General features: G+C 34.7%; 1 protein-coding gene across 1 annotated transcript; it reads left to right on the forward strand.

Annotated features, from left to right (window-relative positions):
- The first annotated feature begins 4 nt into the window (after positions 1-4).
- LOC120630726 lies at positions 5-23,892 on the forward strand. Its single transcript, XM_039900019.1, has 2 exons — positions 5-2,246; positions 23,814-23,892. Exons 1-2 carry the CDS (start codon positions 16-18, stop codon positions 23,890-23,892), a joined length of 2,310 nt encoding a protein of 769 aa, XP_039755953.1. The 5' UTR covers positions 5-15.
- Positions 23,893-26,103: the final 2,211 nt, after the last annotated feature.

Below are 26,103 nucleotides of genomic sequence, written 5' to 3' on the forward strand. Positions count from 1 at the left end.
GCTGGGTGTCTCAGCATGCGAACCGTCAGCGGTGAGGAGCTGAACAGGCGGGCTCCTACCGACAAAAATACTACAGCCGAAGTCATTGACGATGATGACAGACTGACAGACAGGACAAACACCCCTATAGAACCATACAGCCCAAGCACTATATCATACACACCATCTTCACGCACATCGTCACCATCACTACCATCGTCCCCTCCTATAGCTATTTTAAATGCAAATCCATCCATACAGACCTTGAATGTTGCGCGGGAGGCAAGTACCTTCTTACCCGCGTCCACCAAGGCTGGGAAAGCAAGAGTTCGCATGAAATGGAGCAGAGAAGTAAACATATTCATCATGCGAAACTACCTATATATAACGAAATTAGAAACAGATTTGACCACCTACAGACAACGTTTACATGAACTCTTTAAAGAACAATACCCATCGATTATCGTTTCCGAACAAAGAATTTCAGATCAAAGAAGAGCCATAGTAAGAAATAAACTCCTACCTCAAGACATAATAGACCAACTTAAGATAGAGATACGTAGACAACTAGAAGAAGAATCGAAAAGTAATACAGACACTAACACTGCTGCACTAACACAAACCAGATCCCAGAATATTCAACAAATACAACCCTTACAACCTAATACACAACAGCAAACATACAATCAACTGCAACCATACTCACAAACATCACACACAGCTACACAAACTGAAACTATAATCTTGACGATAGAAAATGACGTTGAGCACTTAGATAACACAGATAGGAATACGATTTCAGAAAAATATGTACAAGAAATACTTAACAAATTCAAAACAGCGATCACACAATATTCTGGGATGGATCCAGCAGCTAGGCCAAAACTCCCTAAGCTGAAACACAGTCCTAACCTTTTTCGATTAGTAAATATCTTCAACGAAAGTATACTTTACCAGTTTATGTCCATCGATACACAATTAATAGATATACACACCGTTATATACTGCACAGCGTTAGTCATATCTGAAGAGCTCAATTTTAAAATCACAGAATACACTGAAAATTCTAGATCAAGACACAATAATAAACCACCATGGCAACAAAGATTAGAAAAAGACATTGAAAAATTAAGAGCAGACTGCGGTAGACTTACACAATACATTAACAATAACAGATCAAACAAAGTAGTTAAAAGAGTTGAAGCGATTTTTAAAAGCAATTTTATTCACACAAGACACGAAAATAGTAATACAAAACCTGAAGAATTCTTAGATACATTCAAACAAAAGCTTGGCTTTCATAGGCTCAGAAGATACAAAAAAGCCCAACAACGCAAAAAAGATAACGCCATATTTGCTACAAATGAAAAAATGTTTTATAGGAACCTAAATAAACCACACACCGACAGAATATCAGATGAAAAAATTGAAACACCTACTATAGAACATTTAGAAAATTTTTGGTCTGGCATATGGGAACAACAAGTGGAACATAACAATGAAGCAGCTTGGATAACAGAAGAAGATTTTAAATGGAGAGGAATAGATGAAATGGAGTTTAAGGAGTTTACGGAATCTGATATCACAATTATTACAGCTAGATTACACAATTGGAAATCACCTGGAATAGATAAAATACACAATTTTTGGTACAAAAAGTTAACCTCACTACACAAAATTATAGCAAAAGTTTTTACTGATATTGTATTAGGACGTCAAAATATACCTGAATTTATTGCAACAGGAATAACATACATGCTACCTAAAACAAAGTACACAACACAACCTTCCCAATACAGACCAATTACATGCCTACCCACTATTTACAAAATTTTAACATCAGCAATCACAACTAAAATCAACTTGCACGTCGAACGCCACAATATAATAGCAGAAGAACAGAAAGGATGTAGGAGAGGCCACATGGGATGTAAGGAACAGTTAGTTATAGATTCAACTATTCATAAACATGCAACAGCAAAAAATAGAAACCTTCATTGTACCTATATAGATTACCAAAAAGCATTCGATAGTATCCCACATTCTTGGTTAATAAAAGTTTTAGAAATTTATAAAGTTAATCCAAAAATAAACATTTTTTTGCGTAGTATCATGTCACATTGGAAAACTACATTACAGCTAAGTAACCGCCTCAATACACTTGTATCTCGACAAATATATATTAGGAAGGGTATCTACCAGGGCGACTCACTGAGCCCCTTGTGGTTTTGTCTTGCTCTAAATCCCTTGTCAGACCTGCTGCATAAGTGCCGGGCTGGATATAGCTTTAAACACAACTCCAAGGAAACCATTATTTCACATCTTATATACATGGATGACATCAAATTATATGCAAAATCCGAAAACGAAATGAAAAACCTAATAAATATAACTACAGAATTTAGTCAGGATATAAATATGCAATTTGGAATAGATAAGTGTAAGGCAGTACATATTATAAAAGGTAAAATAAAATCCGGTGATTATATAATTAACGAAAATGATACAATTTCCTCTATGGAAACAACAGATTTATATAAATATTTAGGTTACAAGCAACTGAAAGGAATCGACTATACAGCAGTCAAGCAAACACTTAATACAGAATATCGAAGGAGAATAAACGCTATTTGTAAAACACAACTATCAGGTAAGCATCTGATAAAAGCACTTAATACATTTGCCATACCAATTCTTACTTACTCATTCGGAGTAATCAAATGGTCTAAAACAGACATCGAACAAATAGAAAGGATTACACGCACTACACTAACAAAACACAACAACCATCATCCTAAATCGGCAGTTGAAAGACTCACGATCAAAAGGCAGAACGGAGGGAGAGGCCTCATTGACATTTATCACCTTTGGCAGAAACAAATATCTAGACTAAGAACATTCTTTCATTCAAAATCTCTCACTAGTGACATACATAAAGCTATTACTATAATGGATCTCAATTACACACCGCTAAACTTAAACGAAAAAATAGATACCCAGAACACAAGTATCACTGACCCGCAAAAACAAAAACTAGAAAACTGGAAAAAGAAAGTTGTTCATGGAAGGCATCGCCATGACTTAGAGCAACCCCATATAAACACAGTAGCCTCAAATAAGTGGTTAAAAATAGGAAACCTGTTTCCAGAAACCGAAGGATTCATTATAGCCATACAAGATCAAATCATCAATACCAAAAACTACAGGAAATATATCATCAAGGACTCTACCATTACAAGCGATAAATGCCGAAGATGCCACATTCAATCAGAAACCATTCAACACATTACAGGAGCATGCACAACACTCACTCAGACCGACTACACTCACAGACATAACCAAGTCGCCAACATCATTCATCAAAAACTGGCATTCAAGCACATGCTTACACAAAACACTAACACACCTTACTATAAATATACCCCTCAAACAATACTAGAAAATACCACATACAAACTTTATTATGATCGCGCTATTCTTACAGATAAGACCATACACTATAATAGACCAGATATAATTCTACAGGATAAATTAAGAAAAACCACTTACCTCATAGATATTGCAGTTCCTAATACCCATAATATACAGAAAACAGTAAGTGAAAAAATTTGCAAATACACTGAACTTAAAGAAGAAATTACGAGAATCTGGAAACAAGCCAAAGTGTATGTGGTACCTATTGTTATCTCTACTACAGGGGTTATTCCCAATAGTCTTCTACATAGCTTAAAAATAATAGGTCTGGAAGAATCTCTCTACATCGGTTTGCAAAAAGCTGCCATTTTAAATACGTGTAGAATAGTAAGAAAGTTTTTGCAGGTTGACGAAAGCATTGGCTTAACATAAAAACACACCACTGCATTTACTTGGTTAAGGCCCGTAAATGCAGTTAAAACCAGCCAAGAGCTGAGAAATACAAACACTTCCAAATAATAATAATAATAAATCCTTATTTGGAACAGTTACAATGGCACTTAAAATACTAGGAAGGGTGGCACTGCAATAGTAAAAACTGTGCTGCATGTACCACCGCCCACCTCCGAGTTATAGTACAGTAATTATACAAATGTTCCGTTAGATTTTGTGTGTGTGTGTGTGTGTGTGTGTGTGTGTGTGTATGATTAATTCGTTAAGAATTATTTAATGTAAAGTCAACATCTCCTGAGGATGCTCCGGTTTCGGAGCGAAACGTGCGTAGAGGGTACATTGCCGATGATCTGTTTGGTGTGGAGTATACGGATTGAAGTAATTATAAATTAAACCATACAGCTTCTCCTGCTGTTCGCGGAGTATAGCAAATTTTCATAATCATATGGATTTCTGTAAAGTATCGCCTGCTCCTATCCAATATGCCGCCCTGTGTCAGTCAATTGTTTGAAGATTAACATGGCATGTTGCAGGATTGCATGCCCTGTGAAGTGTTACTTTGTTTATAGACTATGGGTTTTCCACTAACCGTCAGACCCTGATTGGTCCTTCAATTATTAGAACTGATCTATTACCGCTTCGATTGGCAGTTAGACTAGTAATATTAAAACTACCATACATTTTAGCCCGTTATATGAGACTCTATTTAACAACCATTTGAGATTACAGTGTGAGGCTTCATAGGTCTCTTAATTCTAAAGCCAGTAAGGGGTTTTCCCATCCCGCACTTATCACGCTATTGATCTTCCTAGATGGCTTCTCGGACCTCTGGAGACAAACCTTACTCTGTGAAATAAGTATGGTTGTTTACATTCATTGAATTTGGAATATACAGAATCCTCATGCAGTAATTATTGTGTGCAGTGCATTGTGTCCAAAAACAGTGAAAACCCAGCACACGTCTCACTTTACACCCGCGGAATGTTGTTACCTCACAAACTTTTTCCCGTTTTCACATTTGATGGTGAACGCTTAGAACATTAGAGGTAAAATAATAAATGGTATGAAGTGACTTACCGATAAACCATTCTAAAGTGGACTGGTTTTTTATACTACAATATTAATCGTGTACACGGTTTCTGTATTAATTATGTTCCTAATTGACGACTGCGCCGATTGGCGCAGTGGGCAGCGACCCTGCTTTCTGAGTCCAAGGCCGTGGGTTCGATTCCCACAACTGGAAAATGCTTGGATGAACATGAATATCAGTGTCCAGATGTTTATATGTATATTATAAGTATTTTTTGTATATTACCTATTCAAACAAATATTCATCAGTCATCTTAGTACCCATAACACAAGCTACGATTACTTTGGGGCTAGGTGGCGATGTGTGTATTGTCGTAGTATATTTTTTTTTTATTTTGTGTTTACATTATCATCCTCAGCTTTTAACTGAATGTTCTACTGCTGAGTGCCATTTTGAGAGGTTTTAGAGCTTAGTGCTTCCACGCTGTGCGATTTGGCTCTGGCATGGCATTCTATAAATTATCGAAGCAGTTTAACCATCGAAACTAGCTGCTAATACGTTAGTGACGGCCTCTCCATGGCACCACCTAAGATTTACTGTAACCGTAAACTATAAATTCTTATAAATCATAGTTGCTTATTCCTAGCAAATTATTCGGTCGGATACACATTGTTTAAAATACAATACTTTTTAATTACGATCGCAAATTAATAATGGAGAAACGACAGCAAGTCACAGTACAAACAAATGTTGATATTGTCTAACGTAGTACGGGATACCTACCTATGTATTTGCCACAGATCATATACCCAAGTTTAACCTTTGCTCAATTATACTTACTTGGAATTCATAAAAATTACATTAATGTTCTCGCCTTTAGATGCGTTCGCCTTATAATTTGCAGAACAAGTTGTTTTCAAGGGCGTGCAATAAAATCACACGGTTGTTTTCTTTTATGAAGCAATGTTTGATGTAGAAATCATTTTAGCTTTTCAAAAGGTACGGTTGATATAATACACTTTGACATTTTTAATAAACACTGCACGTTTTTTAATTTGTTAAAATAGTTATGGAATAAGATTTCTATCTTTTTTTGCTATTTTATGATCGTTCGATTGAAACGAATAAAATTATATTTAGCAGTAAAATGTGTAAAAAAAATTGTAATTATGTCTGTCTGACCTCGAGTTTTCCCACTTATTATGGTATATTTAAGAGTTAAAGAACCTATTGAATATTTTTGATCCCATTGCATTGTGTTCCTAAACAACAGTTCTTATATTATGTTGCATGCAAATTGTCAGAAAATCGCCGTGAGCAATAAATACATTCCGAAAGACCTATACAACAATAGCACACGTTCTATTTTATCCTGAATCGTTAATAACCCTTGATTTTCACGACTACACTTTGGTGGCAATAAACACATACATACCACTGGTTATATTTTGTAACTGTTGACAAGTAAAACGTGACTTAATATAGTGAAATAATTTCATAAGTTGTAGGTACTAGGAGATCATCAAGAGTGAGATGCTCGTGCAAATTTACCATCCTTAATAGTGTGACAAGCTTCGAAATTTAAATTTTCTTTATGCACAATGGTTTCTGTAATGGTTACATAGGCACCAGATACTTATATCAACGTAATCAGGCTTAATGTTTGAAGTTTACAATATTAATTTAACATGTCTGCCTACAAAGCATGGTTCCTATTAGCAAGAATATCATACACGCTATCAAATCTACAGCTCGCCTAACCAAACCTTTGCTTGCTTATACTCTCACATAGTTTTTTAGAAAATTGATAAAGTATTAAGTAGTACGATGGACTTCTTATATGAAATGATGAAACGAAATGGATTTATTGAGATGTATTTCGTTCAGATTTGTAACTATTATTAAACCGGAATTCCTATTATGGATTTCTATAAATACAATTACTGTTTTCATTATTGCATCACCTTTCCTTATAGCGCGCCTTTTTCAATGTTTTTTTTTTTAACTTTCACAACCAACGAATAAGGCTAGCGAGTGTTTGTTCCAATTACTTATTTGGTTAACATTCGATATGGCTAAGTTTTAAAGAACTATTTATTCATCATCGTCGTAATCATTACAACCAATTGACGTTCACTGCTGGACATAGGTCTTTTATAGGGAGTTCCACAATCCACGGTCCTGGCCGCTTGCCTCCAGCGGCTCCCATCAACTCGCCTTATATCATCTGTCCACCTCGTTGGGGGCCGACCTACGCTGCGTTTACCGGTGTGGCGGCGCCATTCCAGCACCTTAAAACCCCAACATCCATCGGATTTCCAAGCTATGTGCCCTGCCCATTGCCACTTTAGCTTCGCGACTAGCTGAGCTATGTCGCTGAACTATTTATTATTATGTATTAATTTGTTCGACTTGGATCCTGTGTAAATAAATATATAATTTTAATTTATTATTATTATAATCGTGGGTAATATAAAAATGTTCTTTTAATGTGTCTGGATTTGTTATGTATAAAGATAATGTTTAAACGGTAAGGCATTCAGTTAAAAAACAGAATGTTTTTATTTAACGAGCTGAATATTACAAAAAAAACTGTACACGTTTTTGCTGTATAATAATGTACCAATACAACTCAAAATGAGAAAAAAAGATTCTAGGTTTAAATCCGATGACTCGAAACAATCACAGGTAAATCGTAGGTATAGAAATATAAATACAGTGCATAACGAGCAGGTGTCTAAATATTGCCGAACTAATAGAAAATATTTCTTGATATCCTTCACCTTTGATTCGAGATGCCAAGTAGTTTTATTACTTGGTTAAAAAAAATTGGTTGTTGATGATTAATGAGTGTGTGATTTCTTTTTTTTAAACAAGTTCTCAATATTTAAGAGAATTTAATCACAATTCCTTTTTTGTCTGGACTATGAAATGATTTGAAATCAATTTCGTGCATTAAAAATAGCGCATCTTTGTTGATTATTTAAATATACCTTATTTGATACGTTAAAAACACGTACGTATAAGATTATTACATGTTCAGTGGGATTGCTGCTACAAACATTCAATAAAAAAATCTGAATCGCTCTTTAGATCGCAAGAGCTTTCTCATCAGGTCAGCATAATTACATCACGATAAATCATCATCATCATAATCATAATGTATTATCAACATCATGATAGATTTTAATTCACGCAACTAAAACCTACTTGCCTGATAGTTCTCCATAATGTTCTTAAGGGCCTGTAATTCAATCCGCACTTGGCCACCGTTTAAACTACGGCCTAAACCCTTCTCGTTCTGAGAGGAGACCCGTATCCTGTAGAGGGCCGGCAATGGGTTGATGATGACAAAGTGTAATGATGATTTTTATTTAGATTCCTAATTCCTATGTTTCAGTTTTTAATATACCTTCACTCCTTCAGCACTTTCTCACGTAGTTATTATTTTCGATTTTTATAACTAGCTACAGATTATAAAGAGGAAAGATTTGATTTTTGTATATTTGCATGACGTAATGTATAGGTAAACTGCAGAAATTCTTAATGGATTCTAACAATTCTTTCGCTTATATAGAAAGCTACATTGCGAGTAACATTTTTTAATTCAATAACAATTTATTAAGATTTTAATCGCAAACGATATTATTTGTAAAACAAGCCAGAGCAAAAATCCTTGTGGAAATTTAAAATAATTATGCATAATTTAAATTCACTCTTCATAAGAAGCCATAGAATATTCCTTCTTACAAAAAAAAACATTACTAACCAGTTTATCTTATGTTGATAAACCTTGTCCTTTCAGCAATTTATTTGGATCCATAGTTTGGTAGATAATGAAACATTAAAATAAGTTCGTTTTTAATCTTTGGCGCAAGAACTTAATGAACCTAACATTTCTGATTTAACGCGCGTTAAACTGGAAAGTGTGAAAGATAAAAAGAAAAGTTAATATCTCCGTTAGGAATTTGATGTTGTTGGTACTTCAGCTAACATCAACTTCGGTAGATCCAGAGAATCCAAAGGCAAAATTGCCGCCAAAAAACTTAGTATTCTTAATAAAGTCGAGTGGTACCGACGACCCAACAAATGGTTACTTTATTAAAGATTTTAAACTAAGTTTTTCGTGGTTAATCAACATTTCTTAAGTATAGTTCAAAATATTATTGTGGTATGTACCCGATATACCACGATAATATTTTTGATTTGTCGATATTTCGACCCAGTTGCATGGATCGTGGTCACGATGGGCCTGCGTAGGTACGAGATGTCAAGTTGGATGTCACGGGCAGAATCTGACTACCCGCGTTCGTGTTCTGAAAGGATAATGGCCTATCTTCCTTTTGTAAGGGGAGTGACAGATAAAATTGTAAGACTCCTTAAACAGCGGTATGACATAAAGACTGTCTTCACACCCTTACAACAGATTGCCCACTTGATGCGCTCTCCAAAGGATCGTTTACCATACCAGTGTCACGGTGTGTACAAAATCGTACAGCTTCTCAATTTAAAAGTGACTTAAGAAATTGTTACTCTATATCAGGCTCAAGTTCGGTCGTGCATGGAATACTGCAGTCATCTTTATGATGGTTCCGCTAAGTACCAGTTAGCTGATTGGATACTGTGGATCGGCGAGCCAGGAGACTTATAGGCGATTTACCACTTTTGGCTAAACGCGAAAGACTTGATCATCGCCGTAAGGTAGCCAGTCTGTCGGTGTTTTATAGGATATACTTTGGAGAGTGTGCTCAGAATCTTAGGCCATATCTACACTTTCCACCTGGTAAGATTGTGGTCAAGCGCTAGTCTATTATAGTTAAGAAAAAAAAACTTTTCATTTTGACGTGACAACGTCTTATAAATTGGTTTGCCGGGTGACACTTCAAGAAACTGCGTTACGCTCCGCTCACGTTATGCGCTCACAATGAGAGCGAGTGAGAGGCACGCGTCCCTTCCACTCGGGCATGGTTAGCCCGCCTAAGAGCGAAAGAGACAGACATAAAAAGTGAAAGGCACGCGTCCCTTTGTAGTAAACGCTGTTTCATTGTACGCAAATGTATTGCAAGTTATTGTATGTATATAAATACGTATGTATGTGTAAAGGTAAAAATAAAATTTTGTTAATATGAAATTCAGTGCGAGATTCTTTGTATAAATTAATGTTTTAAATATAATTCTTTGTATAAATAAATGTTTTAAATTGTTACTATTATTTCATCCTTCTTCCTACTATACGAATGAATATTCACATTAAAATTATTTTACCACTCAAAGTCGTTGTCACGTAAAACTTTCGCCCGTATACCGACTTTACAGGCAACCAATTTTTGGCTACTAGACGTGAACACAATTTAGCCTGGATGTACAATTTTTATTTACCTATTATATCCCTAGTTTCCCACTAATGTTATGAGCGTAAAGAGATTACAACAGACCTGCGTTATAGCTTTATCCCTAGGAACTTTCATAGGAGGGAGCCTTAGATGTCGCTCTCCGGCCTAGAAACTGAATCTGTGTCTTCACGTCAATTCATTGCTCTGTTGACTCGCGATCGAAGGACATATCAATAAATACACTTCGCATTTTAATATTGTTAAGGATTACTAACTTAATTAATACTAGAGAAAATGTTTAAAGGAAAACATTTTTATATATACAGTAGTTATATATATATAAATACACAAATAATGGGTTGAATTTAATAAATTAAAAATTAGTTTAGTTTTTAATTTGCAGTATTGTATTATAAACAAAAAAAGAAAATCAGATTTTTAACTTCCTAACCTTGTTACTACTTGTTTGTATTATTAATAAAAATCTTCAGAAATTCTTATCTGTGATTGATTTCAATGTTATAAAAAACCAAGGGCGTAGCCTAGGCCGTTATCATCATCTGGCAATGTCACTTAAAACCATTTTAAAACTGAGTTAGAGCAATCTAGTTCGAGCAATAATACATGCCTCTGCTTTCAATCGTTTATGTAATTAATAGTTTTAATATCATTTTTCTATAAGCTTACCTTTAAAAAGCTTTGAACATGACATTCTATAATACATTTTGAAAGAAATTCCTGTTTATTTACAAACATAAAAGAGTTAAGGGTTCCAAACCTCGTGAAGCGTAGAAAAGAAAATAGTGTTTTGTTTGTTTGTCTGTCCGCTCCTATGCTCGTAAGTCTAGATTCATTTCATCTTATCACCCCATTATCGGCCCACTACAGGGCACGTGTCTCCTTCCACATCGAGAAGGGCTTAAGGCTGTAGTCCACTGCAGTGCGGATTGGTGGACTTCACACATCTTTGAGAACATTATGGAGGACTCTCAGGCATGCAGGTTTCCTCACGATGTTTTCCTTTACCGTTAGAGCATGCCATATTTTAATTACTTAAAACGTATATGCATAATAAGAAAAGTTAGAGGTGCGTGCATTCGAACTCGGACACCCGAAAGTGAAGTCGAGCTGCTACCCACTGGGCTATCACCGCTTCCGATTCATTTATATAAAAAGTAGGTAGACTTCATATATTTTGGTAAAACATATGAAGTCTACCAATAAACTGCATTAAAAATATATACAGTCGCTGTATAATAAACTATGAAAACCGATAGTTAAAGTTCCCTATCTTTATGGTAAGTCCTTATGATCTAAAGTATTATTGATTCTCTCTTTCGAAGATATTGCTATTAATCAGTTTTTTATAGATAGGTATTGCGAGTAAGAGGCGAGGTGAGAATTCGCACCGCTGCACCACAGAGGTCGCATTCCAAACGGATTTACAATAATTAATTGTTCGACAGTATATTAATGTCTTTGCTAAGACGTATATTGTATAGTGCTAGAGATGAATAGGCTAAATGAGTGTTTTGGTAATGAAGCTCCCGTTAATTATAGCACACAATAGCAACTGAATGCCTACGCATCAAGTTGCATTGAGATGAGTCAATGGGAAGACAGCCTTGCCTTGGCACACTCAAATTTATTATAGTTAATGGTTACTACGCATCCATACTTAATATAATAAATGCGAAAGTGTGTTTGTTTGTTTTTCTCTACTTGACGCCCTAAGCACCTAATCGAATTGTTACACAGGGCGGAGAGTAACAAAAGCTACTTTTGGTCCTGGAAAAACATCAAATTCCCAAGGGTGGGTCAGAGGAACATACTTTAACTTTATAATATTAATACATACAAAAGTGTGTTTGCTGGATTGTCCTCTTTAACATAGATGACTAAAATTTTTTAGTAGTCTATGTTAAAGAGCTCGGTTCCTACGGTAATAAATAGATTAAAAGCGAAATTATTGTATGGATGAAGTCGCAACCGCTAAGCTAAAAATAAAAACATTCTCAAATAAATCACGTGCTAGCTTTATGATATTTTTGCTATCTTGGTTCAACAGAACGTGACTCCAGATAAAGAAGATATTCCAAATAACTCTAATGTAAATATTATGGTCAAATATTACTGTCTACTAAATATACTTTTTTATAACTTAACTGCTATATTAAATTGTAAATAACCTACTTTTTCGAGTTAAGTGTAAATGTATAGGGACTGTGTGGACCTATTGCAATAATAAAACTTATGAATGATGGATTTAATACCTAAGATGGGGCAAAAATTAAGCCACGGAAAGGTAACCAAATTATTAAATATACAAACATAATTCCTTTTAGTTATCCGACATCTTCATAACCGATTAAACACAAGGTAAAACTTTAGATGTACGCAGTTAAACAGGCACCTTTATAATTGTAATTTGGCAACATTTAATCGAAACCTAAGTACATTTTTATTACTGTAATTAGTGGTAACACATTTGTTTAAAATACCCACATATGCCAGCGCTTTGATGCCAAAGTATTAGAGAATATTTGGTCATAGCCCAGTGGTTAGGATTTCAGCTTCACTCTCGTGGGACCGAGATCGTTCCCCGGCACGCACCTCTAACTTTACGAAATTATGTGCGTTATAAGCAATTCAATATTAATTGCTTTAGGGATGAAGTAAAACATCGGAATGAAACCTACATGTCTGCAGCTCTCCATAATATTTTCAAAGGTAGGTGAAGTCAACAAAGGTCAACCCTCTTGTTCTGGGAGGAGAACCGTAAGGTGATTATGTATCTCGCGGCAGCTAAGCGACAGGCGTAAATCTTGCAATCACTGCTGTCAAACATCACTTTTCCACACAATAAATAAACAAAAGTGTCGTTTGACAGCAGTGATTGCAAGATTTACGCCTGTCGCATTGCTCTCGCGAGATACGTAATCACCCTGCCGTGCTTGCTTGTAGTGTTGCGGGAAAGGGTTGATGTAATAAATATAATATTGAGGTAAACAATAAAAAAACAGCCCAACAGTAAAAATAATGCTTTTTAATTAATTATTTTATTTTCGCCTTCGCCTTTATGGTCAGTAAGAACAGTTTAAGTACCGACTAACGGCTACATTGACCTCAACTTTTTAATAGCGGAGAAAATTGAATACAAAGATAAGTACGTTTAGTTCAATAGTCCGAAAAATACTTATTGACTAAGTGATGATCCAATCCAATTACCAACTTGGTACGTGTGAAAATTCTAATTTCCCCCTCTTTCTAACAGATGGGATATGCATATATCCGGTATGCTCTTGTCAACATTGACATTGCATATTCCAGAAAAAAAAACGTTCCTCCAAATTTCAAAGACAGGTTTATTGGTTTAGAATGTGTCTACCAGTTAACCAGTCATGATACAGTTTTATGATTGCACATAGATAAATAATTATTTATTGACGTTTGATCATATTTCTAGATATGATTGTTGGGTAATAAATTTGAAGTAGCATCCTATATCAATAAATACCAGAGACGCAATAGCTTAATAAATTTACCACACCTAGTCGAAGTCGAAACTTTCCTTACTCGAATAGGCCGTAATAAGCAGTTTTCCAATGGCAAGTTGTAAGGTGATGATGATATTATTGCATTGATTGAGATTTCTAAGTGTTTTTCTTGAGCAACAATAAAATGAGTGACCAGACATCATCATGATTTTCATTAGCCTTTAGGCGTCTCACTGCTGGGTACAGTATGAAAGAGGGAACAATTGAGAGCATTGACCTTCCACGCAATTCTAAAGTAGCGTAGGTTTTTTTACGATTATTATAAATAAATAAATAATTATACAACGACATCTAGCCCCCAAAGTAAGCGTAGCTTGTGTTATGGGTACTAGCTGTTTTTTTTGTTATGAATACATTACACAAATACTTATAATATACAGATAAACACCCAGACACTGAAAAACATTCATCACACAAAGGGAAAAATTGTTCATCACACAAACATTTTCCAGTTGTGGGAATCGAACCCACGACCTTGGACTCAGAAAGCAGGGTCGCTGCCCACTGCGCCACTCGGCCGTCAAATATGTTATAATATGTTAGTGAATATAACCAGAGCTGATGGCACAAACTATACTAAAAACTAAATAGTACATTATTTTAATTCGTTTACCTAACAATTGCACTGAATTGCTGATTTGATTTTCGTTCTTTTATTATATACACCTTGTTTTTTTAGTCGTACAAAGGTACCTACTGGTATTCATTACTCTTCTGTTTCTTCGGTAAAAAAAATATTTTAGTATATAAGAAACAGCCAACATTGAGTGTCACCAACGCGTTGCGATGGCTGATTTTTAAAGTTAGATAAAAGCATCACTGCGTCCCATAAAGCAGGATCTTATAAAATTATCTTAAATAGGTGTGTTGGTAAAAAATAATATCATAATTAATGTTTTTATTATAAAATATCAATTTAAAACGTACGTCTTCAGTATTCCATTTACGTATTTGATCTAGTTTTAATATTAGTTATGTACTTGTTTCAGAACTTAAATATAAGTAATCCTTATTTTAAGGACGTCAAGTTATGTATATACGATTAATACGTTACGGTATGTCTGTACACACACATACCGTAGCATACACTCGGTTGCTTTGTAAGGACGTGAAGGAAGGACGATATTTTGAGTTACAATAAGTAAGCCTACCTTTTTGCCTGGAATGTTGCCTTTAAAATATAATAATAGGATGTCCATCTAAATTAGACGTAGGTATAGGCAGAGTTTTTTTTGTGTAATTTAAAGATAACGAAATCGCTAAAAGACATCCGGGCTCTTAAATATAATATATTAAAAGTAAAAGGTCACGGAGAAATATTATATGCATAATAATATAAAACAAGAATCAGGTAGTAGTGTAAATTTTTAATGTTTTACGCGTTTAATTCCTTAATATTAGCGTCTTTTTCAAGATTGTTTTTTTTATAACAATGTATTTTCTTGATTTTTTTTTTTAATCTATATGTGTAAAATAAGAATCTTTTCGTTGGTAATTGAATCACTTGAGAATAACTGGACTAAATTACGTTCTTGTAATATGTTCCTAATAGTCCAAATAAAATTTGTAGGCAAGAAAATACGAAAGTTGAAAGTACCCAGTTTAATGAGATTATTTTATAAACTCTTAGAACAATTTGGACATAACAACATCTGTCGCGACAGCTAGTTTAATAAATGTACAAGGTAAAAACAGCGGATGTACTTTTATTAATTTTGTTGGAGCAACCGATTTTGTAATGGCAGTTCAAAATGTTATATGTATCTCACGGTAGTGATGTTACATCAATCTGCGAATGTCATAAGTTTGAAAATGATGAATCGTAAGCAGCTAACGCTCTGCATAATTATATTATGCAAAATAAAAGTCTGCTCTCGTTTGATTACTCCAGATTTAAAAATTTAAAGCCGCAATGTACTACCTACTAATGCCTACTGGCGGCTAGGGCGTGAGAACCCACAAAAGAAATTTGCATATTTATTGCATACAATAGATGAAGGTAAGACTTAAAAAGGCAGAAGGCTTAACAGTTAACCTCTGCAAAAAAATGGTAGAAGTCGATAGAAATTTATAGGTTCTCGCCTTGAGTTAGGCGGTGAAAATGGATTAGCTATAGTAATAAAGAGTTATTACTATTCTCCAATATACCAACGTTTTGTTCTAACTAGTTTTAAGCTTACTGTATGAGATTATATGTATTTAACCAACTTCAAAAAAGGGAATGGTTGTCATTTCCAACATGTACGTTGTTAAAAAAAACAAATCTTATAAACAACCGTGAACATTAACCATCGATTTTAACATTTTGTGTATTTTTAACAGACAAAACTTTTGTATGTTTTTAACGAACAAAAGGACTAGTTTATCTAATTCGGTTAGAACTCAGTCGATTTGAAAATTTATTATTTTGTTTAAAACGGCATACTTTTCACGTAGTCTTATTTAAATCAGGTCAAGATTGATTAAAGGGATCCTAGAGTAATCGAGGGAACTCTTTAAATACCGCTTCGTACCGCTTCATACCTTCACATAAAAATTAAAAAGGCTCGATTATTCTTTATGAGCCACAAAATGAGCCTTTATCAAGGTATATAATTTTTAACTAAATCTATATATATATATATATATAAAAGGAAGTTGTGTTAGTTACACCATTTATAACTCAAGAACGGCTGGACCAATTTATATGATATTTGATTTTTTGGATTTCTCTTAGTGCGGAATAGGACAATAAGTATTAAAAAATAACATTCATAAAAAAAATGATCCGCGGTACGAAGTTCACCGGGACAGCTAGTAATTACTAAAAATAAGGCGAAAAAGTAGGTGCATAGAAGTTTTCGCAATAAAAATTATTGTTTATATTCGATGCTATCTCGTATCTAAACCGAGGTAACAATGACAGGAATGCATGTATAATGTGCTGGAACAATAACACCAGTCATCAGAAGAGTGACGGACGTCAAGGCTTCTGGTGTTTGAATGCCTATTTGAATAGGATAACATGACTGGGGCGGATTTAAATCTATACATCAATAGTGTTGTACTTGTTAATTTATTACAATTATTAATATATTAGAAATAATAATTATCCTTACCTACTGTTAAATCTTTACGAAGTATCTTACTTAAAACTAACTAAGTACCGTAAGTTAAGCGAAGAAGAGTAGGTGTTGCTAATCTTACTAATAATATAAATGCGAAAGTGTGGATGTTTGATAGCCAAACAAGCAAAAACAGATCAACGGATTAGGATGAAATTTCGCATGTATAAGCCTGGCATGTATATTGACATGGAAAAGAACATAGGCTACCTTTTATCCCGATTCCTTAAGTATTTCCCGAGAGAAAATTTTAAATTGATTACGAACTAAGCCGCGGGCAGACAGCTTTGAAATTTGGTATGCATAATGCATGTCACCTTTGCTTTGGAAAAGGACATGTACTTTCTATACCAATCAAATAGTTGCCGTGGTAGGATTAAAAATTGTGAAAGAGCGAAGCTTAAGGCCCAATTCTGAAGTCCACGCAGACGAAGTCGCGGGCATAGGCTAGTAAATATTAATTATACCTACAGTTAAATCTTAATATTATATTATTGAGTATCTTATTAACTAATAACTAATACCCAACGTAACTACCTAAGTTAAGCGTAAAAGAGTAGGCTCAAGAATTTTAGAGAAGCAAAGGCGGAAAGAAAAAGAATTATTTTTTAAACTTCCTTAAAGTGTTTGAGAGGATATTTAAATCTATACTTTAATTTTATAGTAATAAATAATAAAAATAATAGTAAATAAATAAATATACTACGACAATACACATATCGCCATCTAGCCCCAAAATAAGCGTAGCATGTGTTTGTTGTGTATAATAAAATGACCGCAATTTTTTTTGTATGAATTTTATACAACATCCAGACACCACACATTTTTTATAAAAATATCATGTTCATCACACAACCATTTTCTCTTTAATTAGACTCGGAAAGCAGGGTCGCTGCCCACTGCGCCAGTCGGCCGTCGATATTACTGAGGATGAAGCTTAATGTTCACTGTATATCCAGAAGGGCAAAGTAACCCCTGCTTATCATCATATCGAACCATAACCGGCCCACTACAGGGCAGAGGTCTCCTCCCACAATGATTGAGAAGAAGTTAAGGCCGTAGTCCCCCACGCTGGCTCAGTGCGAATTTGTGGACTCCACATACCTTTGAGAACATTATGTAGAACTCTCAGGCATGCAAGTTTCCTCACGATGTTTCCTTTCACCGACGAAGCAAGTGATATTTTTAATTACTTAAAACGCACGTAACATAGAAAAGTTAGAGGTGCGTGCTGGGATTCGAACTCGGCCCCCCGAAAGTGAAGTCGAGCTCCCACCCACTAAGCTATCACGCCTGCTTATTTCCAATAATAAATTAATGAAAAACCTCGTAACGTACCGATGTTGTCGGTACATCCCTACCCATACCGGCGCCTGATACGAACACAATAGCGAATATTTCGCAAGCCGATAATCTTGGCGGTCGACATTCACATTCGCGATCGGTTCGCTTTGGGTCTTGAGCGATGAATGTTAATGGGATCCTGCCATTGCGCGCGAATAATAGATGACGAAAATTCGCAAGCTTTAATGACTCACATACAAACCCGCACGATTTTAATTAATATTCTTTCCTTATTTAATACTAGCTGTAGTATAAGTATAATTTATTAGAATAAGTATGAATAATGTGCTTACCTTCGAAAGCAGCACGTTTATATAAGGTAAAAAAGTGTTACGTTTATTTTTGCGTAGGTGATAAGGTTAAGTTTTAGGTCATTGTATTTTTATTTACTCTTTGTACCTATATGTTTACAAAGTTGTGTTAGCCTAAACAACAAAAAAATATTAGTTTACGTTAGCAATAAGAACTTATTATATCTATTGTTTAAAATTTGTTACATTTCATTGATAAAATAAAGAAATTTTCAAACAAACAACAAACAAACTAGCTGTTGCCCGCGCCTTATACTGTTTTAAAGTTTAGACGGCCGATCGGCGCAGCGGGCAGTGACCCTGCTTTCTGAGTCCGCGGCTGTGGGTTCAATTTCCACAACTGGATAATATTTGTGCGATAAACATGATTGTTTTTCGGTGTCTGGGTGGGTCTTTGTCTGCTTGGTGGAATGCGGCCCAAAGTAATGGGTTGATGGTGATGAGGAATCCTATAAAGAAATGCAACTTGGTGAAACCTTTTTTTTTTGCTCTACAAGTTAACCTTTGACTGCAATCTTACCTGGTAGGAAGTGATGGCAGTCTAAGATGGCAGCGGAATAACCTGCTAGGGAGTGTGGCAGTTTTATTTAACCCTTAATCGGTTTCTACGCGACATCATACCGGAAAGCTAAATCTAAGTCTAAAGTCTTTGTTGGTAGGGTTGTGACTAGAGACTAGAGACCAGGGAAAATTCATAAATAATAAATTCCCAAATCTTCCCTACCATCGAACTTGGGACTTCCAACTTTAACTAAAGCGCTCACCGCTAAATAAATTTAATACAATGCATCGACTATATCTGAACTAAAATGAATTGATAGGTCTAGTAGTATATATGTATTATCTGTTTAAGTATATGGGGTACCATTTAAGGTATTTAATAGTTCTATTTAAAAACCTGTAGATCTTTATATCTCTTGGCTACCATGGCTTTAGCCATGGTTAGTTACCAACTTACCACCCTACCGACAAAGACGTGCCGTTAAGCGATTTAGCGTTCCGGTGCGATATCTCGTAGTAACCGATTAGGAGTATGACTACCATACTCCTAAATAGCTAAATAGGTTAGCCCGCTACAATCTCAGACTGCATCATTACTTACTACCAGTTTAGATTGCAGTCAAGGGATAACTTGTAGTGGAATAAAAAAAAAATGCCAAGGTGAGGGTTAAATTTAGAGATTCGTACACAATAATAGAAAGGCTTTTTGTGACAGAGCTCGTCCGGGGAAGTACTAACGCCAGTGTCGTGCCCTGGGTTTCTTACCAGGGTAGGCATACGGCAGAAAAATTGCATAAACAGGCAAAAATCCTCCTCCTATAGGAGTTATAGATCAATTTTAGGGTATGCAGGCTTTTGCGCATGTATGAAGTGCACGCCACTGACTAACGCCATATTTATTTCTGCCGCTAAGCAGCATTGTTTCAATGTTGTGTTCCCGTCTGTCGGTGTAGTTTCAGGCACGTGAGGATTAACACCTACGCCTCAAATTGATGGACACAGGACGGAATTTTGATACATTTTAAGACTTACAGCATTTATATCTTCGGCTTAAAGACATTTATTTCTCAAATAGAACACAATAGTTCACTTACATCGAGAATACAGTAATAATTTTAAATATATAAAAATTATATTCTCTGGTATGTTATTTATGAAAGCCTTAAAAAAAAGAATCCTAACTTAAAATGTGTTTGTCCTTCTTCAAGCCCTTGTTAAGCAACCAATCTCTTTGTTTTTGTCGTAGAGTTAGTTGACAGGACAAAGACTAACATAGGCTACTGTTATTCCAAAGGAAAAAAAACGGTTTTCACGGGATTTGTAAGAAACCGTGTCACGCGGATTAAGAAAACACACCCATAGCTAGTAAATATGCAAAGAAGTTAAGGTTTGCTAAAGATAAAAAAGTTGGTAACAATTAGTTTTGCACACGTCACGGCCGTCTCGAGTATATCTAGGTACGAGAATATCTGTACAGTGAACTCAGTTCATTGTCCCACTTGTGTCAGACTCTAATCACAATAACATAACAATAACTATCTTTGCTTTCCAAATAATTTTATGTTCTTATGATTTTTAGTAGGTACATAGTGTGACTATCTGTACTTATAAAAAAACTGTAACTGGAAGATTTCTGTACATTTAATATATTTTGAAAATTTTAACCGGGGGATGCTTTATAATCGATACTGAGTCCAAAACAGATGTTTATTTAATTTTTGTCCGTCTGTCTGTCTGTCCGGGCATCACATGAAAACTACCAAACGGATTTAAATAAAATTTGGTATAGTGGTAGTTGATATTCCGGGTCAACATATAGGCTACTTTTTATCCCGATAAACAATAAGCTTCTCCCGGGAAATGAGATGAATTTTTTTATAAATTTTACATTATAGCTCCGTTAAATTTGAACCGATTTTAATCATTATTTTTTTAATTTAAAAGTGTATACTATCAAGCATGTTTTGAGTAATTTTAATGAAGATCTGATAAATACTGTCGGAGATAAAGGACATAACTCTTCACAGATTGTTATCTCGATGCGAGTCGAAAGGTATATGGGACACCGATCGAATGCATGCGTACCATCCTGCTAATATAATAAATGCGAAAGTTTGGGAGTATGGATGTATGGATGTATGGATGGATGGATGTATGTATGTATGTATGTGTAGATGTATGGATGGATGGACATGTTTAAAGTAATCATTATTACATACAAAAAAGTCCGGGGGGCTTAATGTCTAACTGTTAAGTCACAATAACCGCTTTTTGTTATAATTTGTCAATCAAAACACGGGTACAATCTGAAGATAGTGACTTTCCTATCAGATCCTTATCCAAATAAATAGTTTATAGTTTAAATTGATTATGTACCTTCAAATTCTCTTTAAATTATTCAAATTGGACCTATCGTTTAGACGTTACGACGGGTATAGAAATGCTAAAAGATATTAAATTCGATAATATAATAATATTTATATTAAGAACAATATTAATTTATTCTACAATAATTGAATATTTAAATAAAACAAGTTTAATAATGTCAATTTGGTACAATCCAGATATACCTACTTGCTAATTAGACAGTTTTTTTTATTCTATTTAGAATCTTAATTAAATATACACGCTATTTATGTAATCAGCATATGAATATATTATAGAGACTAAAAAGTAATCGACTTATTCGACTTATACTTACTTATTTGTATCTGCGTATATACTCGTATATATATTTAAGTTGCAAATATAAACTTGCTGTGCAATTTACTGGGCTACATAAAATTGCAAATTCATTCAAGGGCAATTGTATATTATTTTATAACAAACTACCGAATAAAATCTTTAAGATACCTCTCAATAAGTTCAAAGTTTATATAAAACCTAAGCTTACAGAAAAATTATATTATAATGTTAATGATAAATTAAACGATAAAAAATGGGTGTGAATTGGTTGTGAATTGCTCTAACTTCATAGCTTAATATTAATTTACTGTGTGATGGTTATAACAAAAAAAAATACTTGGCTAAGTTTGTGGTAGGCTCTTCTTAGACCAGGGTGCGTTTGGAACCCTCGTAGCTTTAGGTTTAAGTTGGCGAAAAAACTTATCACCATTCCCTTACAATTATGTAAATACAAATGTATGAACGCCACAAAAGTGCCTGTGATAGGCCTACATGAATAAAGAAATTTTGATTTTTTTATATACCTACTTGTATATGTATAAATGATGTAGATATTTATAAGGAATGTATAGTTTAACAGCAGCATAATTTAATGGATTATTGTGCGTTTAAGTAGATATAAAGTGAGGTACTTGGTACTTGATTCTCAGAAATAGATACGTCTTTAATAGTAGATGTCCTTAACCTGGAGTACTCGTAAGATGACAGACAAACAGATATTATAATATAATAGATGAGTGATTAGTTGAAGCCTTTATCAGAATAATATATTTCAATGTATAAAACGTAAGAAGGTGCATCATAATTGCATAGGATTAAATGTTATATTAAATACTATTATAAAAATAAAAAATGTCTGTTTATCATTTGTTTGTTACCTTTATTCGGCTCAACCACAGCAAGGATTTTAATACACGTAAGATACACGTAAGATACTTTTCATCCCGGTAAAGAACCTGTGGCCGGTATCAATATAGCCGGTATCGGTATAGACTCATGCAAGAGGGTGAGAATTATTTAATTTCAAAGTGAATAAGTAAAAATTCACAGAATTACATAATCTGTGAAAATTTTAACTGTCTAACTATCACGGTTTATGAGGTACAGCCTGGTGACAGACAGCCAGACAAACAGACAGTCAGATCAGAGAAGGTACGGGACCCTAAAAGGCCTATACAAGGCCTGTAAAGGTATATACAGCTTACCCCATTTAACAAAGGTTAGGCAACTCGATATGGGAATAGTCCCAAAAGGTATAAATATATTAAACGGCGCTAACGCATAGTAGTAAATAACTACGGCATGGAAAACCTGCGTGAGGAAACCTGCTCACCTGAGAGACCTCCATTGTGTTCCCAAACGCGTGTGAACTCTACCAATCCGATTTGACCAGCACTGTGGACTCCCCCCTGCGCATTCTTAGAGAATACCCTGGCCCAGTAGTAGACCGTTAATGAGTGAATAATGATTTTACAAGATAGCCATTGACTGCAATACATGCTGGTAAGTGATGATGAAGTCTAAACTGGTAACGGACAATACAGGGTCGAATTCTACCACTAGTCGAGAAAAAAATCTGAAACTACTATTATAAAAAAAAAACATATTACATTTAAAAATGCGGTGAAAGCATATATATCTTGCACAATAATGACGACATTTATTATACCTTGATTATGTTTATTTTTATTATCTATATGTTCATAAGTTTGTATGATTGAGTATATATTAGTTTATTATTTTATATTTATTTATTATGTTCTTCTTATTTGTGCAATTTTGTTTATGTATTTGTATTTAGCTATTTGAATGTACGTTTATAATAATTTTACACCACCTATCCGCTCTCTCTCATCTTGTCCTAATCCAAAGGTTGCCTGGCAGAGATCGCTACTAAGCGATAAGGCCGCCTTTTGTATTCTACTTTTGTCTTTGTATTTCTATTGTTTTTTTTTTCCTAACTTCATTGTGGTGTACAAATAAAGAGTTAAATAAAATTATAAATTCCCAAATTGCCCCTGCCGGGATCGAACCCGGGACCTATCCTGATTTATAATCATTTTTATGGTCGCTTTGTCAATCACCAAAATTGTTTAACGCAGAACCATCGATGGCGTCATGACAATAGACGCAATGAAGAAACACTTGCAAAATAGCGACATCTCGAGAAATGCATTGTGAAGCAAAACTTTTAATTGCGGAGCGATTGCAGGAATTCCTCGAAACTAAAATCCCATTTAGACATTAAATCTCTATAACTGATGAAATATTAGGACTGTTTGTATTCGTTTCGCTCATTCTTAACCAACGGCTGTACAAATCTTTATCAATATCCATGGAAAAAATAACAAAAGTACGCATTTTTTTAATATATATATATATACGTAATATACAACATAACTCCAGTATTGTTCTTCCACTGCTTGTTATTTTTAGGTAGTGATTAAAAAGAGGTGACGATATGCTTCCAAAATTGCTTCATCAAATCTAAGTTGATCATTTACAATATCGATGCAAAGAATAACAAAAGTACGCATTTGTTTTTAATATATACGTAATATACAATATCAGTCCAGTATACGTCCTACTTTCGTACTTATATATATATATATATATATATATATATATATATATATGTAATAATGGACTGATATTGTATATTACGTATATGTTAAAAACAAATGCGTACTACGAAATTATTTCATATATGATATATATGGTGATATATAAAATAATTTCGTATGCACTGTATTCCCACATTACAATTATGTTGTAAATGGGAAGAACTCTGCGTGAAAAAGGGGCACTTAGTTTTGCATTTATAATATTTAAGATGCCTTAATGCAAAGCTTAATTAATCATGATCCGCTCAGCCATTTTAGAATGACAATGTAATAACAGAATATCTTTATATCTACTCTCTTTATATTTTTCTATTTATTATTTGTTATTAAAATTAGTGTTAACATGTTAAATGTAACAACGCTTTATAAGTGCGCTTGTATTTACATATTAAACGTTGTACGCGGACAAAGTCGAGGGAAATCGCTAGTACAGATGTAATACGTGCAATCAATAACACCATATTACAGTCCACAGCTGGACCTCTCCCAACTAGAAGATTGTTCCATAATCACCACGCTGGGCAGGCAGGTTGGTGATCGCAGTAAATGGTAGTAGTAGCACAGAAGACGCTGTTGCCCGCTCTTCCTTAGTCAGCTCGTACGACATCGGACAGAAGAAGAGGGGTGGTGACTGTATTCCCATCTGCCGCCACCACACAGCAACTCTTCCCACGAACTCCTGAGAGGTCCTCCAGTTCGAGGTAAGCCAGTTGCCAAGGTCAAAGATGGTTTAAGTTGGCGGCCCCAATCAGATGAGACTCGTTAGAGTTTACTCTTTCCATGGTCAGTCCATTCGCACTGACGCGTTCGATACGTGTAATATACAACTATAATCCAAAATAGGTACTCGGAGCACTCGAAAACAACCAATTAATTCACGCATCTATAAACAGCCAAACGTATTATTAATTAAAAGGTCAAAAGAGAAGTAGCTTTCGTTTTTTGTTATCTACCTGCTTATAATAATGAAATGCCACTCGTTCACTAAACACACAATGAGAAAGTGATAAGAGAGTAAACACCTATGTTAGAAAATAGGTTTATCGATCTCTAAATTACTATTAAGGAAACTATAAATGGTTCTAAATTATTTTTTTTTTATTTAATTTATTTATTGGCCTTAATTTACATGTTGCCTTAATACATTTATGGTGTAATCATAAATTGTTACTAATCTTACCGTACACCACCGTGCGAAGAACAAGATCAGAAAAAAATCAGAAATAAATCGAACTAAGGAACCCGAACTTAAACCACAGAAATCACCGCTGCGCCAGGGAGGTCGTAAAAATCAATAGTAAATTTGCCTTTGACTGCAATCTCACTGGGTGGTAAATGATAAGATGGCAGTGGGCTAACCTGTTAGGGAGTATTGTAGCCATGCCCCTAATCGGTTTCCACGCGACATCGCACCGAAACACTAGCTTAGCGGCAAGTCTTTGTAGTAGGGTGGTAACTAGCCACGGCGAAAGTCTCCCACCAGACAAAAAATAGTAATTGCAGTTGATAAAAAATACCACGAAATCTTCTGACGACCATATTTTAGGTCATTGATTTATTTGACGATGTAATCGAGACATTTGCAAACACGCAAACACATTACGAAACTGCCAATTATAATCGAATGGTCTCATCAATAAAACGTGTTGCACTGCAAATAATAATTTATCTAACTTTTACTAAAAGTTAGAAAACGCATATTTGTTACCTTACTCTGTAATTACTGTCATATAACTTAGAATGGTTTTGGTAATATTTAGGAATATAG

Source organism: Pararge aegeria, chromosome 2 (assembly GCF_905163445.1).
Source record: "Pararge aegeria chromosome 2, ilParAegt1.1, whole genome shotgun sequence".
NCBI classification, from domain to species: domain Eukaryota; kingdom Metazoa; phylum Arthropoda; class Insecta; order Lepidoptera; family Nymphalidae; genus Pararge; species Pararge aegeria.

Excerpts from the sequence above, each read along its gene's own strand:
- LOC120630726 (XM_039900019.1), top strand. The coding sequence starts at position 16 with ATGCGAACCGTCAGCGGTGAGGAGCTGAACAGGCGGGCTCCTACCGAC. Across the intron at positions 2,247-23,813 it reads TTGTCAGACCTGCTGCATAA|AACCATCGATGGCGTCATGA; the intron begins GTGCCGGGCTGG and ends TGTTTAACGCAG.